The sequence below is a fragment of the Anabas testudineus genome, chromosome 2 (genome assembly GCF_900324465.2).
Source record: "Anabas testudineus chromosome 2, fAnaTes1.2, whole genome shotgun sequence".
Classification (NCBI taxonomy): domain Eukaryota; kingdom Metazoa; phylum Chordata; class Actinopteri; order Anabantiformes; family Anabantidae; genus Anabas; species Anabas testudineus.
The window spans coordinates 20,640,801-20,658,661 of record NC_046611.1 but is presented as its reverse complement, the minus strand read 5'-3'; the positions used below and the strand labels follow the sequence as shown (position 1 = coordinate 20,658,661).

The 17,861-nt window shown below is 38.7% G+C and overlaps 2 protein-coding genes across 2 annotated transcripts in view; one reads left to right on the top strand and one right to left on the bottom strand.

Moving 5' to 3' along the window:
* Positions 1 to 4,283, bottom strand: part of LOC113163265 (dnaJ homolog subfamily C member 13) — a 28,951-nt gene extending 24,668 nt beyond the window's left edge. The window contains 2 exon segments of the mRNA XM_026361725.1: positions 1,628 to 1,708; positions 4,122 to 4,283. Of these exon segments, the coding sequence (XP_026217510.1) occupies positions 1,628 to 1,695 (68 nt within the window). The 5' untranslated portion in view covers positions 1,696 to 1,708; positions 4,122 to 4,283.
* Positions 4,284 to 7,199: 2,916 nt separating this feature from the next.
* On the top strand, positions 7,200 to 15,074 carry lztfl1 (leucine zipper transcription factor-like 1). Its single transcript, XM_026361391.1, has 10 exons — positions 7,200 to 7,299; positions 7,604 to 7,728; positions 7,898 to 8,092; positions 10,260 to 10,317; positions 10,794 to 10,865; positions 10,977 to 11,042; positions 11,135 to 11,212; positions 11,504 to 11,680; positions 12,924 to 13,027; positions 14,092 to 15,074. The coding sequence occupies exons 1-10, from the start codon at positions 7,297 to 7,299 to the stop codon at positions 14,108 to 14,110; spliced, it is 897 nt and encodes a 298-aa protein (XP_026217176.1). The 5' UTR covers positions 7,200 to 7,296; the 3' UTR covers positions 14,111 to 15,074.
* The last annotated feature ends 2,787 nt before the right edge of the window (positions 15,075 to 17,861 follow it).

Below are 17,861 nucleotides of genomic sequence, written 5' to 3'. Positions count from 1 at the left end.
TTCCTTACTTCATTCTCTCATGGCAGCCCAGTTTCACGTGTTGTTGATTAATGTGCCATGTTTCTGTCGCTTTCTCTTTAGAGAGAATTACCATCAAATCTTAATATCAAGTTTCTAACAGAAGCCAGTCTTCTGTTCATGATGCCCAGACTATGTCCAGGTGCAGGTGAGGAGGAGGGTCATTGACCCAGGTCAGCTGACACATGCAAACTAATTCAGATAAACCAGTTTAAACTGCATCACTATCTTGTTCTTAATGGGGCATCAGTGTCCACTGTCCACCACACATACATCAACGCTCCTGTCTCTGGACACAACAGGAAGCATTAGCCAGATGAAGCGCTGATGATGGCTAATGTGCTGCAGCCCTGCTTAAGTTACCTAAGTCAATGGCAGCCCTTAATGGGACAAAGACATTTAAAAAGCATGTATTGGTAATGTGACACCACCGGCTCACTGATCAACAGGAGTTTGTTCCATTAGCTGTGAAGGCTACCATCCAGTCCCATCTAGTTTGATATCTATTTAAAGTGTGTAGTTTAAAATAGATACAGACAGGTACTACATGCACAGGCAGAATTCAGATACTGTATAATGTAACACGTATGTTTGCATCTAGGGTTGCAAAAATGTGAGATTTCCATGATATGACCCTGATAACAGTATGATAACCATCTTAAAAAATATTGTTTTACTGTATTACATTATTATTATTAATTTTAATAATGTAAAAGCAAGATTTTACTGTCGTAGTTGGTTGACGTGGATTCTTTTTCAACTATTTTGCATCCAACTGCAACTGATGATTATTTTTATCATCAATTAATGTGCTGAGGATTTTCTCCATTAACTTATAGTTTGGTTTGTAAAAATTCTAAAAACTGCAAGAAATGCTTTCACACATGCTTTCTTTATATTAAAAAAATGTTAATTTACTGAATGTATGTAACAGCGGACAGTTTTTTCTGTGTGTTTCCTTCACACAGTCGCATTCATTTCAGTCAGGTGCCCAATGCAAATCTGATAGGCACGTTGAGGTTAGATGCTCCATTTTGTTGCTTTTTTTTCTCCCAATACCAGTAATAATCAAATGTACATAGTATGATTACTATCGACTTTGTGAAACCAGAATGCCGTGGCAACCCTATTTCAAACATAGATCAAATATATTGGTCTTATTCTACGGTACTGTTCTACCTTACATATTTTGTTAGGTCAATATGGCTACTGTGCCTACCACCATATTCACGCTTTATGTGCTTCATGCCCACTATATGGATGCCATCTGAATTAAGACTAGTTCTATGCTTTTTCTACTGTCTCCGTCTATTCTTCAACTTATATTTCATACGGCCATGCAGCTCTACAAAACACATATCACTAGTGATGGTCAGTGACTGATGACAGTGGTCCGTGCGGCAGGCCTCATATCCTTGGCTGAGATAAGGAAGTCAACACAATGGAAGATCTGAGTCAGGATTTCAGGATTTTCCCAAACCTCTTTTACAAGGAGACAAAGAGAAGACGTAACTTGTAAACCAATACCCAGACAAAAGTAAATAGACAGTGCCAGAAGTCCTGAAATCCTATAAGCAAGGTTAAAAAAGCAAGTAGTTGTGGTCCTTACTTTCCCCTCCAGGAGTGTTTGGTGGTGTAGAAACAGGCCAGATCTTTGTTTTCTTTGACGACATTCATCTTTTCACAGGACCTTCAACACAGGAGAAGCGTTATTATCATCTTGATCAAAAAGCAAGCCTTTCAAAAATATTCAATACAGAAAACAAAACGGTGGACTATGAGTGATCTTGGATCTCAAGTAATATTCACTCTACATGAACTCACCAAATAACCTGCATCCACAGCTTTACAAGTCATTACTACTTCAACTTCACGTAACACACATTCTAATATATGGCCACACACATTTCACATAGTCATTAAACATTCTGCAGCTCAAAGGGAAAGACTCCCACCATACACTCCTTCAGCTAGAGGACTAATACACTGTAAACATCGATTAACCAACAGGAGAAATTTGCACAGTGGACCTCCTGAGCATGTGTTAAATCTGGTACCAATGTCACCACTTGACAGTTTTGGGGACAGGTTAGGAAATGTCTTAATGTCTTGCTTGTTGTATAATTTGGGTAAAAAAAAAAAACAATTTAACTTTAAAGTAACTGGACACGCCCAAACCTGGACAACAGATGAACTAGGATCCATATTCAGTTAGCAAATATTTTTCTTTCATATTAAGTTGTGAAATTTTGTAACTGATCGTGACTGAACAAATTAGACGTGATGATTAAAAAAACAAACCAGTCACCAGTCCATTGTAAAAATAAATGAGGGAATAAGTTTTCCTCCTGTCCTTAGAAAATTAATTTGCTGGCAGCTGCACAGTGACAAGGGGAACCTGTGTCAGCAGTCTGTCAGAGTCCTGGAAAAATCTGACTCCAGATTTCCTTCCTCTCCATTTCTGGGTGTAAATGTAGAAGCTAAAAGCTAAAAAGGTAGAAATGATAGAATCCGCTATTCATGAACTGGAAAAGTGTCTGGTATTTAAAGTGAGCAGGACATACATACAGACTAGTTTGCGGAAAGTCAAGCAACTCATGATGAAGACCTTTACAAATTTGACAGTTTTAGCGTATCAACAATTGAGGCCTGTGCTGGAGAAACAAAGGTGGAAGGAACAGTCTAGATCCATGTTTTGCATGAACAGTTTTGTTTCACAGAGCTGCATAATGCATCTAATCCAAAGCGAGATGCAGAAGGAATGCACAATAAGGGATGTTAGCAGTGTGGTGCACAGCGTGCTTTCCACTGAAAGGGGCAGTGCAGTTTTCATAATATTACTCTGATGAGTGTAAAAATGGACTGGGTCATGTGATAACTACTTCCAGCTTCTCCTGCCTCTATGTAAATCAATAGGAAATTTTTCATGACATATGCTGGACTAAGTTTAGGGAAAAAAAGAGTAAACAGAGGTCAATGTATAAATAGAAAGCAGCCACAAGCAAAGCGTGCATTTTCATGATCACTTGTTCCAGACAGGTCTCTCAACTTCAGAAACAAAGAACAAATAAAAGGCTGTGACATCATTGACACCAAACACACTGTCCTCAACATATTGCTTCCTACCAACTCACTAGACTAGAGCCACCATTTGTGTGTCATGTCATTTAACTCTGGCTGTTTGCTTAGTTTAAGGGTTAATGCCTCATACCTTGTTCCTCACAGCCAGATCACCTGTTTAATTTTGAAAGATGTAAATAGGAAAACTGCAGGTACAAGGGTCAAAAAATCATGTGCCATGCTACCACATCTGACCTAGCAGTGCAATAAGAACCACAGCAGAAAGTTAGCCAATAATAAGACACATCTACATGGGAATCTGCAGGTTAAGAACACCACAATATCTATTTCATTTAACCAAAAACATAACGAAAAAAATCCAGCTTGCTTCCGCAATGTGTTTTTCTTCTTTATAGTTCTTCCTGCCCTGCAGGCGTGTTGTAATGTCCTTCTTTTATTTCCCAGTTATGTGAGGCAATCTACCTTCCAGGGCAGGAACTTTCACCAATCAAACTTCACACTCCATTTCCTGCGGCTGTGTATGAATTGCATGAAAGACTTTCTTGCAAAATGTAACGCTGGATAATTTCTTCACACGTCATTGCACATGTAAAGACCGAGGTCACATTAAAGGCACCCACTTGAGGATGTGCGCTGATTCCCGATCTGTCAATTAAACCCACGACAGGCAGCATTAACGTTACCTGGCTCCTAAGTAGCTAGCCAAACTCTGCTTCATTGTAGGAGGCCTGCGCGGTTAACAGCTTAACGTTAGCCGAAAACAAGCACGACAGCACGGTTTTAGCGATGTCGACACCCCGCTCAAGTAAAACAACACACAGCTCTAAACACGTTTTACTAGCGTGTGTTTACCAAATGTAAAAAGGGATTGTGGCAAGCTAGTGTTGAGTTAGCCAGACGCTAGCGGCTAACTAGCACATCACTCAGGTTTTGAAGCTAGTCGCGTTAGCTGCGGGGTTCAATCAAGCAAACATGGAAGAAGATGGCTTGAACAAGTGTCAGGCGCCAACTGGAGCATTTACCTGTAAATTCACTAACAGGTGTCACTTGTAGCCGTCCCTCAGCCCCCCACCCTCCTCTGAGTGCGGCCGTTGCGGTTCAGTTTTCCCACTGTGATGCTGAAGGAGCTCAGTTGCGCCGTATTCCCCCAAACAGCGCTCAGGACGCTGCCATATTCCTCATACCAAAAGTGTGCCACTGCGCACGCGTGAGGCCTGCCTGTCATGCGGCGGTCAGCTGATTGGTTTGTCACAACGCGGAATCATGGAAACACCTGATCCCAGATCGGCTTTCCCTCAGGTTCTTCAGTGTTTGAATTGATGGATGCAGCCCTCACTGACCTCGGAACAGTTTTCCACGACTGGCTACTGCGGATCGGCTTTGATAATTATTTTCAAGTGAATGAGTGAGTGAGGATTAAATGCTGACTAGACAGTAGTAATACATAGTATGCGTTTGCTTAGCTGTGGCAGCATGCTTGACCTGTTTTTCGGATAAAACAAAACAAAGTGGAAAAAGTGTCACTTTTCGTTGGTGTAGTTTCCAATGAATTGATTAATCAAGAAAATTAAAAGTTGAGTTGCAATCACAGTGAGCTGAACCAAATAAAACTGCTTAATCCTAATAAATAAATAATCACTAATCGATGCTATAATGGGGATTAAACTGGTTTAGTTTACCTTTACTGATCAACAACATAAAGTGATTCTCCTGGGTTAAACGGAACTACTGTGCCATCTAGGGACTCTATCCCATTAATGCAACAATATCTCAGATTCAGGCAGACTGTGGTATTGATCAAGTTTTAGCACAATTATTTGAAGCCAGAACATAAAATCACTGAGAGCACACATACATATGCACACAGAGTTACATAAGAACAAATATGTACTATCCACGTTTCAAAAGAGCAGTAACAGTACATCAATAACATGTAATAATTTCCTATAGTTCCAATTACAACAGTTCACTTAAAATGTGTTTGCTGTATGTCTCACAACAAGCTTAATTTTTCCTGCTACTTTTAGTAGTAGCAGTAGCAGGACATTTTTCTTTGAATACATTTGCCACCCAGTGGCTTGCATTCTTCAATAATTATTATTTACTTAACAGTTTGCTAAAGCTGTTAACACACCAGCCACTGAACAACAACATGCGCTACTTCTGAATCTACCACAAGACGTGTATAATGAAAAGTAACCAGCGTGGTATGATTGTAGAACAGTGGCACTGAAAAACTGGGTCTGAGACTGCCAACATCTTTTAAAACTAGTGCTTTTTAGTCCCTGCCTGAAATTGTAAGTGACTCACCGTGATTGAAGGTAAAGGGGAAACATCTTGGCCTCTGTGACTGACTGATGTTACAGCGTGAACATGAGCGGGACAGCACAGAGTAGTCACGTTATGAGGCATCTGATTAGGTGACCAACCATGCGCTGCCTGTTAGTCTAATTTAATTACTGCTAGAGAGAAATGAGGGAAAAAGTTTAGTTCTTTTTTGTTAGGAACATCCTTAATAAAATGCACAGTGATGTCCTTTAGGTTTCAGTGACAGGGGACAAGTAGACAGTGCAACTGAATCTCTATGAAGTTTTTACGTGGTTCATGAAGGCAGCTACATTATCATTTAAAATATGGATTAAAATAAGTCTTTGTGATAAACAGTAACTGTGTTGTATACCATGAAAATAAAAACACTACAATGAAGCTGGGTTACTAAGCTGTTACCGGATTACAGATAAATGCTACTGTATGTGATCATTAATGAAAAGTGTCTAACGTTACAGAAGGTGGTACTATAAAACATTCTGGCATTGGCTTTATGTGACTGAGATGTGTAAGTGTCAAAACTTTCATCTTGTTTTGACCAGTAGCTTGATTTTGTCATCCCAATCTACAGTATTTCTATGGATCATTTGAACCTAAACCAAGTCTGTTAGTACTAAATACAACAAGTGTGTGTGGGGGGTAAACAGCTCAAGACTAAAACAAACCTTATGATCTTCTTAGAATAGTAGTACCTTAGTGACTGTACAGTTAAATTTGGGTTGACAAGTACATTTTATTTATTTTTAAATGAATATTTCCTAATTGTTAAAGTCACGGCCACTTCTACATGATTTTCCATCACCTTTTGGAGGGAAGGGGAAGGAATTCAAGAAATGTGTAAAAAAAAATGTTTTTAACCATATGGTGGTTTCATGGTGTTTCAAAAAAGGAGTAGTATATACTATTTAATGGCGAGAGATTGGCTTTGTGGCGATTACCCTAATACAATCTCCCCAGCTGTACTGTACTGCAGTGACAAGACATGCAGGATTTAATTTACTCCTTTTCACACTTGTTTACTAACTCAACACTGCCATCTACTGCTGTAAAAAGACCTCAAGTAATAAATGTAAGTGCCCTTTTTGTGGCACAAATTCAGCCTCTATATTTTCTGGTAATACTTCAGTATCCATGACCTGCCTGAAAATTCAGTGAATTCAGAGAAGGCCTCATCTGCAAAGTAGTCACATCATTGGAAAGCCAAAGCAATTTTATTTTAAGTACCCCAAGTGCCTGATACATACATGATACATACAGATAATATGTAAAATATACATTTTAGTAGGATTTATATGAGTAGAATAATTATAATATAAAATAAGGTCAAGTTAAGAGACAAGCAGACATTAGCATTCTATTTTAAAAACATGCAGTGCATTAGCTACTTGCGAATGGTGGTGATTTGTATTAGATGTAATTATTAAAACTATAACAATAACAAGTAAGCTTCTACTTTATGTATATACTGTTTTCTGACTACAATGATAATACAATATATATTATACCTTAGTAATAACTCGTATGTAACGTTTTGTTTCCTGTTGTACTAAGCGCCGTTGAACGCACCTCTAGTAACCAAGGTAATGACGCTAGCCTCCGTTACCAAGGCATTCTCAAGGCAAACACTAGCTGGATTGCTAAGCTAGCCGATCTGCCAGATAAGCCTCTAGCTATGATATAATCGCCGTTTATGTTCTTTGCTCAATTAAACTTTACGTGCGACGGAACCGTCGACTCCAGCATCGCAGATTTATTTTCTAGTTTACTGAGCGGCCTAAATTAGAGGCTGAAACACCCATTTTCCTATTGGATCAACTCAGTCTTCAGCCTAGCGAACTTAGTTACGTTAGCGTTAGCCGCACAGCCACCATGGTAAGTAGCAGCTACCATAGGTAGCAATACCTTCTTTTAGGTAAGCAGGCAATCTGTTTGCTTTTAGAAGTCAGCACGCTAACCTCTGTTTTTAACTTATAACATGGATTCAAAGTCGAGTAGCTAATTAGCAAGCATCTACATAGATAGCACGTTGTATGTGCAATAGTTGTAATAGGCCCCATCACACAGGAGGGGGAAATCCTCTTCGAGTTAGCTGATCAGGCTGATCAGCTAGTTGTGGTTGCTAGTACAGCTCTCAGTGTCCACATCTTATCTTTCTTTTCTTTTTGCTATTATGTAGGCTGAATTTGCCTTCAATGAACACCATCAGAATGAAATCATCAATTACATGCGATTTGCCCGTTCAAAGAGGGTCCTGAGGCTCAGGACTATTGATTCATGCTTCGAGGAACTCAAAGATAGCAGGTGACTGGTCACACTTAAGCTTTTGATGTCATTGTTTGAATAAAACCAAATCTGGTTAATTAAATTAATCTTTAGTTCAGAGTTCAGATCCATTATGTAGCTAGTTGATTTTCAGGTCAGATGGATCTATAATGTTTATGCATAAGTGCATGTGTGTTTCTGTGTAAAGGCTAGTGGAGGAAACCTTCACAGTGGATGAGGTTCGGGAGATGCTGGATGGGTTGCAGGTGGTGGTGCGTGGGGAGGTGGAGACGGAGCTCATCAACACAGCGCACACCAATGTGTTGCTACTGAGGCAGCTTTATTCCCAGGCTGAGAAGTTTTATCTTCGCCTGCAGAGCGATATCTCAGAACTGGAGAACAGGTGAGCTGTGAGGAACGAAATTCCTCAGACTTACACCTCCTCTCTGTTTATTGATAATAACCTAATTAGAAGTATTTAAAGGAAAGTGATGTAGTCAGGTTTGTCCCCACTAGAGTGGCAAATCGTCTTACTTGGATTTTATAAAATCTACTGTGCCTAATCATATCTTGTACACACAAATTAATAATACACACCAAAGTAGATGTAAAAACATTTTCAATGTAAAATGATTTTATTGTGTCAGGTCAAGATCAAAGAGAGTGTCACACCAATGTAAGATTTAAGGTCTTAGCCTGCAATACACATTCATGTTCTCTAGTTTTTTGCCATACGCAACTTCCTCTTCAGTACTGTATAGATTGTGATCTGTTGCGCATTCTGTCCCAGGCAAAAAGGTCATTGCTAAGCCACATGCTTGCATACACTGTGAATTTCACCTTTTTTAGTTTGCTTTTCACAGTGACATTCACCTAATGTGGAAACCACTCATTCTGCCACCTTCTCACTACAATTTATGTACACAGTGATTAGAGGCTTTTTAGTGTTCCCTAATGTTGACCAGTGAGAAATCTGATGTTAATGTTGGTGAATCAAAGCTTTTGAGTGATATGTTACCACAGAAACATTGTCCATATTTCTCAGAATACTTTGCAAACTTTACTACTTAATGAAGTTGTTATCTACTTTTGCAAGGGAACTCTCCTTAAGGTGCCTGTTCATAGTGAAGCCTGCATGTTAATCCGAGTAACAAGCACATTAGTTAAATGGAGACACTTTGATGATGTTTTTCACATGTACTTTTAGATGCTTCTTAGTCCCAGCCACTGAAATTTCAGCAACACATCTTAAAACTATCTGCAGTGGTAAAAAAAGAAGTTAATTACATTAGCAATTTAAATGGTTCATACTATAACATGCTTACAGTGATTTATTATGTATTACTGTTTTGTTTAATTGAACACAGTTATAAATTGATATTGAAATATTTTATTATCAGTAGTTATTAGTGGCTGAGATGTATTATGTGTATACTTCTGAAGGGGTGAAATGGCACAAAGTGATGTGATCACATCACTGGTTTGTTTTCATGTGTGGTAAAATCTAGTCCATATCAACAAATGCTTATGGTTGCTCTTTTGCTGTTGTTACTGACCAATGATACCAAGAATGAATAGACAATGATATAACATAAGACAAATAACAGAGCATATAACATTTTTCTATTCAAAAAATTACTTTACAGAAAGACAAGTTAGAGGAATCAGTTTGAACCATCGTGTCTGTTAAAATGTGTTCACAACATGGCTTTGAAATATATCAAAGTCAAATTTAAGCTAAAAGGACATGTCACCTTGTTCCTCTTTTAGCCTGTCATATGAAGGAAGTGTGACTTTTCCATGTGCACTCACGTCACATTATCTGGTGATCTCAGTATCAACAAAAGGTCATAGAATTCACCTACTTCTCCAGCTGGTTGTTTGTCAATATGAGATGATGCTCTTGCCAGTTTGATCTCTGTAAAGGTTCACAGTACATTTAAACTGGTTTGGATGTGTGCTCTGCCTTCTGTGAAACTCAGGTGAACTTCATACAACTTTTAACCACAGTGACCTTTCACCTTGTTAAAACACGGTGTTTTGGAAAAATTCTTTTGCTTGCAATATGAAAATAGTGGGTAGATAAACAAGCAGTCAAGATATTCTGCAGGGCTCAGCCCTACGTGACTGATACGGTGTCTAAAGCAAGGAATACGCCCCATGTCACAGTCTACGTGTGTTCAGCTGCTTTTTAAAAACCACATTTAAGCTTTTCAGAGAGCTGATCGGTTCACCACAGGCATATATCTTATAGCAAAAGTGCTAAACTGCCATCAAGAACAAGGGTGTTTATTTTACTTGCAAACACTCATACCAGCCAAATAGTAGATTATTGTAATGTCAAAAACATAAACATGCTCACAGCTGTGTCACGGGATAGATCAGTTATGCTCTGTTCAGGGTTGATTGCAAAATACTGACCCCAACTATATATACATGACATTTCATACATAACAGTTAAATAAAATCTAAAAGTGCAGATGATATTTATAAGCTTTTAAACTTTTTCTCCTACTTTCATTGTTGCTCTGCCAGTTACAGTAATTCTTATTTCTTCTCTACCTGTATAGGGAGCTGTTAGAACAAGTGGCTGAATTTGAGAAGACTGACTTTAAAACAACCGATAAGGTGAGTTTAATGTTCAACTCTGTCACATGTAGACTCAGTCTAGCTGTCATTAATCATGTGTTCAAAGCATTTTTAAACACACATGAAATGTTGTAACTAGAGAGCAGTTCGGCTTTGCTGTACATGTTAAGTCGGATATCAGGCTGCCTGCCATTGACACGTAAAAGTGTCAAACATCACAGTCATGCATCACTGAGGCTGACGTGTGGTTTTATGAAGCATTGGAAACGAAAAACATTTCAGCTTTGTAACTGAATACTCTTTAGGCTATAAAGAGTTAGGTTAGGCTATTCACACCTTACTCTGAAGGTAGACACAAGTCATCTACACATTTCTAAGAAAAGCATGACCGCACGGATACAGAAAAGATGTTTATTTTTTCTGTTACATCTTCTGTACAATAAAAGCAAAGCATGGCTAACACATATAGAATAATAAAACTACTAAAAACTGAAAAGTCTTTATTTTATTCTCAGATAAACCAGGAAACAAGCAAACCCAAGTTAGCACCATTGAATGAAAGTGGGGTATCTGAACTTCTCAACAAGGTAAAGAAACATACAGAATAGATGAAAACTACTGGTACTACTGATTGATTGCAGAAAGCTGCATAAATATCTTTATTCCCTCATGCATATATGTGTTGAATATTTCTTCAGGAGATAGGAAGACTACAGGAGGAAAATGATAAACTGAAAGCCAGGCTGAGGACCTTAGAATGCCAGGTAAAAAATGTTGCTACACATTTATTAGGCTAACAAAACCTTAATCCCATCAGTTTACATGGTTGACTTTATGCTCTGATGAACTCTATCAGGCCATGAGTGCGCTGGATGAGAAAACAAAGGCAGAGAGAGCTCTGAAGGACCTTCAGATGGTGCAAGGTGAACAACAGGTACTGTTCCACATTGTAACGTGACATTTTAACTTTGCTTTCTATTGTGCGACTTTTGTTGTTAACTCTTCTGTTTTTATTGTGTTGGGTCTGAACACTTGCTGTTATTTGCTTTTGTCTGCTAACTTGGACTTAAATTGGTATGTATCTTGCTAATCAAAGTGTTACTTTAGTCTGTCACGGTCAATAGTACAAAATGTTAGGTTCTGTGTTATAAATGTGTAACAGCAATGGTTTCTGTTTGTTCCATTTGAAAGTATACTGTTAATACTGCTAATTTTTTCATTCAAGATTGCTGCTAAATCCAAGGAGATCAGCAGTCTAGAGGACACAGTCGCAGCCTTGAAGGAGGACTATGAAAGGTCTCTCTGTGCCAACGCTGCATCCCAAAAGGATCTACAGGAGAACCTGATCTCTGCCAAACATGAGCTTCTTCGAGTGCAGGAGCAGCTAGCCTTGGCAGAAAAGGTACATCATCGTGATGTCACATACTGTACATACATGTGCACAAATCAAGATTTAGCTAAATTTAAATAAACTGTTGCAGAGTTCGGTGTTGATTTGACCACATCCACACAGTCTTTAGGGTTTTGAGAGTTAAACGTATCATTAAAAAGAAGGATAACCAAGAAAATTGCTGTCAAAACCTTCACCTTTGTTAATGTGTTCATGTGCTTAACGGGCTACTAATAGATAGTAGGTAGAAAGTTAAAGTGTCATCTAGTCAGTAAAAACACAACTTAGTAAATAAAACCTCACCACACATACACATACACCTGCAGTGATAAATAGCATGTAGGAGCTCAACACATAACAATCTTCTGGGACATTTTAAGCCCAACACATATAAAGTATTTGAGGATGCTCTCAATGGAGAACTGATAAAATGACACCAGCAGTCTCTGTGAGATATTATTCTTTCTGAGCACCCGTAAAAAGTACAGTCTCTGCTGGGCCTTTTTTAAGCAGTCCAGAGGTGTTCACGACCCAGGTCAGATCCTCTTCAAAAAAGTCCAGCACCCTCTCCACACAGTCCCCTCTGATGTACAATGGCAAAAAGATGGTTTTCTTCCTCATGAATTCAATGTTGACCTCTTTGGTCTTTGATGTGTTAAGGAGCAGAGTGTTCTCTCTGCACCACCCTGTCAGCCTTTCTACCTCGTCACTGTACAGTGGCAAGAAAAATTGTATAAACCCTTTGGGATTACGTGGAGTTTTGCATGAATTGGTCATAAAATGTGCTCCAATCTTCTTATTAAGTCCAAAGGTTCACATACTTTTTCCACCCTGCACTGTGAATGTTTACATGTTATGTTCAATAAAAACATGAAAACATATAATATTTGTGTAATATTATTTTCAGCAGACTGTGCATTTGTATTGTTGTGACTTAGATGAAGATCGGAGCACATTTTATGACAAATTAATGCAAAACTCCATGTAATCCCAAAGGGTTCACATACCTTTTCTTGCAACTGTAGGTAGTCTCATCAACAAATTCGACCATTTACTTACTTACATTTAGTTACTGTGGTGGGCGGGCCCACTCTCACTCTTGATGTTACTGAGAGATTTCTTTCAGTTTACAGTAGCTTTAACACCCACCAAACACAAGCTGTCAAGTTGACAAGGGGAACTTGTAATGCTCGCTAGTTTTCAGCGTGGAAGCATTTAGTTGTTTTTGTTATTTACATTTGTATATGTTGTGCAGGAGTTGGACAAGAAGTTCCAGCAAACTGCAGCCTATCGCAACATGAAGGAGATCTTGACCAAGAAGAATGAGCAGATCAAAGAAATTAGAAAACGGCTGCAAAGGTGAGCATTCATTAAGGATAAAACAGTGCAATTGCTATATTTTAGCAACTTCAAAAAAGGTACATACAACATCATGGTAAGGTAGGGAATATACACCGCCTGTCCAAAAAAAAGTCACAGTGTAATATTTCGTTGGACCGCCTTTAGCTTTGATTACTGCACTGACTGTGGCATGTTTTCGATAAGCTGCTGCAAAGTCACCATTGTCAACATTTATTCCCGTCCAGAGTTGCATTCATTTTTCGCTAAGATCTTGTATTGATTATGGGAGAGTCGGACCACTGTGCAAAGTCTTCTCCAGCACATCCCAAAGATTCTCAATGGGGTTAGGGTCTGGACTCTGTGGTGGCCAATCCATGTGTGAAAATGATGTGTCATGGTCCCTGAACCACAATTTGAACCCAATGAATGGTCCTTCAGTATATTCAGGTAGTCAGCTGACCGCATAACATTGCTGAACCTAGACCTGACCAACTGTAGCAACCCCAGATCATAGCACTGCCCCCACAGGCTTGTATGATAGGCACTCCGCATGATGGGTGCATCACCTCACCCTCGTGTCTTCTTACCCTAACGTGCGCAGCACTCTGAAACAGGGTAAATCTGGACTCTGAACTCAGATCACATGACCGTCTTCCATCCCAACCCAGTTGTAGTAGTTTCATCAGTCTCTTTAGATGTTTTCTTTGCTTGATGTCAATAATTTGACCCTTCTGAAACAGATTAGCGCAATTTCTACAACCACAGGATGTGTCTTCAGACATGGTTGTTTTAAGAAATGAGAAGCTACCCACTGTTCCAGTTAGGGTTAAATAACTTGTTGCCAGTTGAAACATAATCATCCATGCAGTAATTAACCAATGGGAGTCTCTTATTCTCTTAGTTGAATCCAAGTGATTACCTTTTTTTTTTTTTGGACGGGCAGTGTATTCTGCAATGAAACACTGTATGGCCTTTTGCATTTAATGAATAATAATAATACTGTTGTATTGTTTAATTCCAAACTTGACTTCCTTAATAAGAATTTTGTCTCATATCAGATTTGTATTGTTTTTTTGTTTCAGATATGAACCCAATGAATGAGTTCTACCTTAGTCAGCTTATGTCAGGAGGGTAAGATAGGACCAAAATGTATGGCTTTGACGAGAAAACCACCAGTTCCACTGCTGTAAGACAAGAAAGACAGCAAAAAGAACTTCCATGGGGAAATGTTTATTCAGCTTTTATCCAACATTAGTAGTTTTTGACTTTAGAGCGGGAGCAGCGAGCTTGGCGGTAAACACAACTGAATATACAAATGAAATAGTGAAAAATGCTAACAGTGTTCAGCTGTGCTTTTTTTTTTCTACGTCTCAATTAGGAGCTCACTTACAGTAGCTGGCAGACTTCCGTCCGTGCTCTATGCAATTATGATCATGTCCCTGTTTAAAGAGGCCTTGTCCATTTACTGAGTTAGACAGCTATGAATTTCTGAAGCTTTGCAGTCTCATCTGTGAGACGGGCAGTGCTGATGTTTAGCTTTTGGGGCTGGGTTATTGTTGATATTTTGTTCATCAGTCTTCATTTTACTAGCCCTTGTGTGGCAAAATCCAATTAATTATTGACAGTTTCAAGCAATCAGCGAGCTGGTTTGTTTAGGGAACAATTTCAAAATTAACCTTTAGTCCTCCTTTAATTTGTTACTATATAGCATTAGACACAAAAAATATTTCCAATAATCTGACATTCTGTGAAAGTATGAAAACATTTCATGCATTTTTTTTCTCCTTCTGCTATTAAATGATGTGGATAGTGATCTAGATACTTCTCTGCTTACTTTAACAATGGTATAGAATATTTTCTTCTGAAAAATTTAATTGTGTACTTTTTATATTGCTGTGGGTGACAGTAAAGGTAAAAAAATACAGCATATATATATATATATATGTATGTATATATATGTATATATATACACATGTATGTATATATATATATATACATATATATATACATGATGATGAGGTAATGCTCTTGTAGAGTATGATACATCTGCCCTATATTACAATAGATGTGCATTGTTTGTATTGTGCAAATTATGGATCAATAAAAGGTGTTACCAATTTTTTAGTGAGTGGTTGTAATCATATTTTCTTTTGTTTTTCATGAAGCTTCACATCATACTTAGCAATATAGTTTATATGAAAAACATTATGAAAAATGGTTGAATAGACTGGCATGCTAATATAGGCTCAGCTTGGACTGAAACTTAGAAGTACAAAGGGATGCCATACTGCAGTGATACATATACAAATACACAAATACATTGTATAACGTAATGAAGATCCTTGGTTAGGCTGGAGCTGTTGCTGTTGTGGTATATTGGCCCACCATGGCACCACAAAATGCAAGTAATATATTTATCTTTGTGTGACAGGTAAGCCTGGGTTAATGCATGAGCCTATTATGATGAAATGTTTATTGGTGCTTTCTAATTTATTGTTGACATCCATAGTATTTGTTAAGAACGACAATGGTTGTACCAGAATTTGGTTTTGGTTTTGAAGTCAACATTTTTAATCTCTTCATCTACTTCCTCCTTCGTTTCAGGACAAAAAAAGAACTCATGTTTTTGCCCTGCCTGTGGTAACAAAAGTTGACAGAGATAGTGGCAGAGTAAGAAAAGTGGTCACCTGTCAGTTAACTGTCAACCCCCCACTTGTTTTTAGTGAAACTCTTAAAGCCACAGTCTGGTTTTGCATCGTGTGCAGGGGTTGAATGCATGATGTACCTCTCGTTTTATAGGTGCAGAAAAAAGGGGCAGGGGAAAAGGCCCACCAATAAAAATTCAACTTCTTATTTTTGCTGCCAAAACATAAGAGATAAAATGTGGCATTAAAGTGCAAAATGTCTTATCTACCGGTAATTCCTGAACCAGAATAAAGATAAGAAACAGACTACTGATCCGCCACAACATTAAAAGCACCTGGTGGTTTTAATGTGTGTGAATTTTTACTTGTGTGCATCTGTTTTCTATAAGTAGCATCTAAGTACTAACTACCATGGGAACACTGGTAGTAATGTCAGATGCAAATGATGAACAGCTGTCTACCAGTGCATGAAATAAATCACAGCAAGCAGGTACAGGAAGCGGTGACTAGTCTGTGAGCACCAAACTCAATCTCTCACTTTGCGACAGTGACAGTACTTTCCCACAATATGGGGCCAATGTTAATACTTGTCAGAGTGGTGTACCCATTGACAGCAGCTTCCTGCTCAGTGACAAGGCATCAAAGGGATTTTCTCGGTTTCGCTAGCAAGACAAAAGCTTCTGTTGTTTGACTTTTGTTCAGAATCATCAAGCAGATTTTTGCTCATGAGAAATTTCACACATTTCTGAATATAGAATGATATCACGAGTACAGTGCAATGTTTAAAAAAAAAAAAGGAATGATGGTGTAATTTTTAGAGGAACAAAGGAATTTGTTCTTTAAATGTGTGTTTTTTCCTTACACATGCAATAGTCACAGCAGATGTAGAACTAAAGGTAACACGCTCACGATGAGACAACAATATAAAATGTTTACCAGGTCCATGTTAGTTTAACAATATAGCGTGCCAACATAAGCACAGCACTGTGCACAAAATCCAGCTGAGGCTGAGGGGAGTGTCTTTTTTTTTAAAAGTTATCATAAACTAATGATTGACTGGGAAAAATTCTCTGAAGCCACGATTTCTCATGATTGTTAAGTGGCCCTATTGCCTCCTCTGTAAAACTCTTTGTTGCAACAGAGTGAAGGATTTCCTGTGGAACTAGCTCCCAGTTCAGATTCTGGAGGCAGACCCCCTCTCTGCTAAGCTTAAAACTTTCCTTTTGTATGTGACTCTGGACCATCTCTTAATTATGCTGCTATAGATTAATCTGCTTGGGGACCTCTACTGATACACTGAGTCTTCTGCTCTCCTCTCCCCTCCTACCCTCTCATTTATCCATTCAAATGCTACCATTGCATTACCTTTGTGTCTTTTCTCTCCTGTAGTTCTGTTTCCTCCTCTCTGTCTCCCTCTCTCTGTTCTCCTCTGCAGGTTTCCTCGGCCTGGAACTGTATATCTCCAGAGTGCTGTAATTAGCCCCACCAACCTGTCCAGTGTTTGTGCTGTTTGTTGTTGTTCTTTGTTTCCTGCTGTTTGCACTCACCACACCGGTCGAGGCAGATGGCCGCCCACCCTGAGCCTGGTTCTCCTGGACTTTTCTTCCACTCTCCACTGTCACTTAGAGCTTGCTCAAATAGGGTTGTTGGGTTTTATATATAATTCTGTTTACAATTATACTTTAGATTTGGCGCTATACAAATACAATTGACTTGAAGTCAATTAAAATGAAGTCAAATGTTGTAGAACAAGTAAGTAAGTAGACCTATAGTTAAGTTTGTTCTGTCAGCTGCTGTTTCCAAGGTCAAGGATTAACTAGAAAGCACAAATGGATATGTGTGTTCTGCTTTCCACACCCATCTTTTGTCTCTGCCTCTAACTTATCTCTGTCCCACATTGCACCTCAGCTTTATCTCCCGGACTACAGCCTAGTGAATACTGTGTCAATGTGGGGTTTGACCAAATAACAGGCCCATGCGAGTGTGGAGGCTGTGAAGGTTAGAAAAGATCAGATAAACATGCGACACAAAACAGTGATGTGATGTGTGATATTGAACTCGTACCTCAATATCACACATAACATCAATGTGTTTAATCTGTGCCATCTTGAGGTGAACAGCTGCATCTTTTAGTCTCTTCTGAGAATGAAATAACAGGTAGTCAACACATATGCAAGTTGAGCAAGTGATGTAACTCTCAAGCTGCC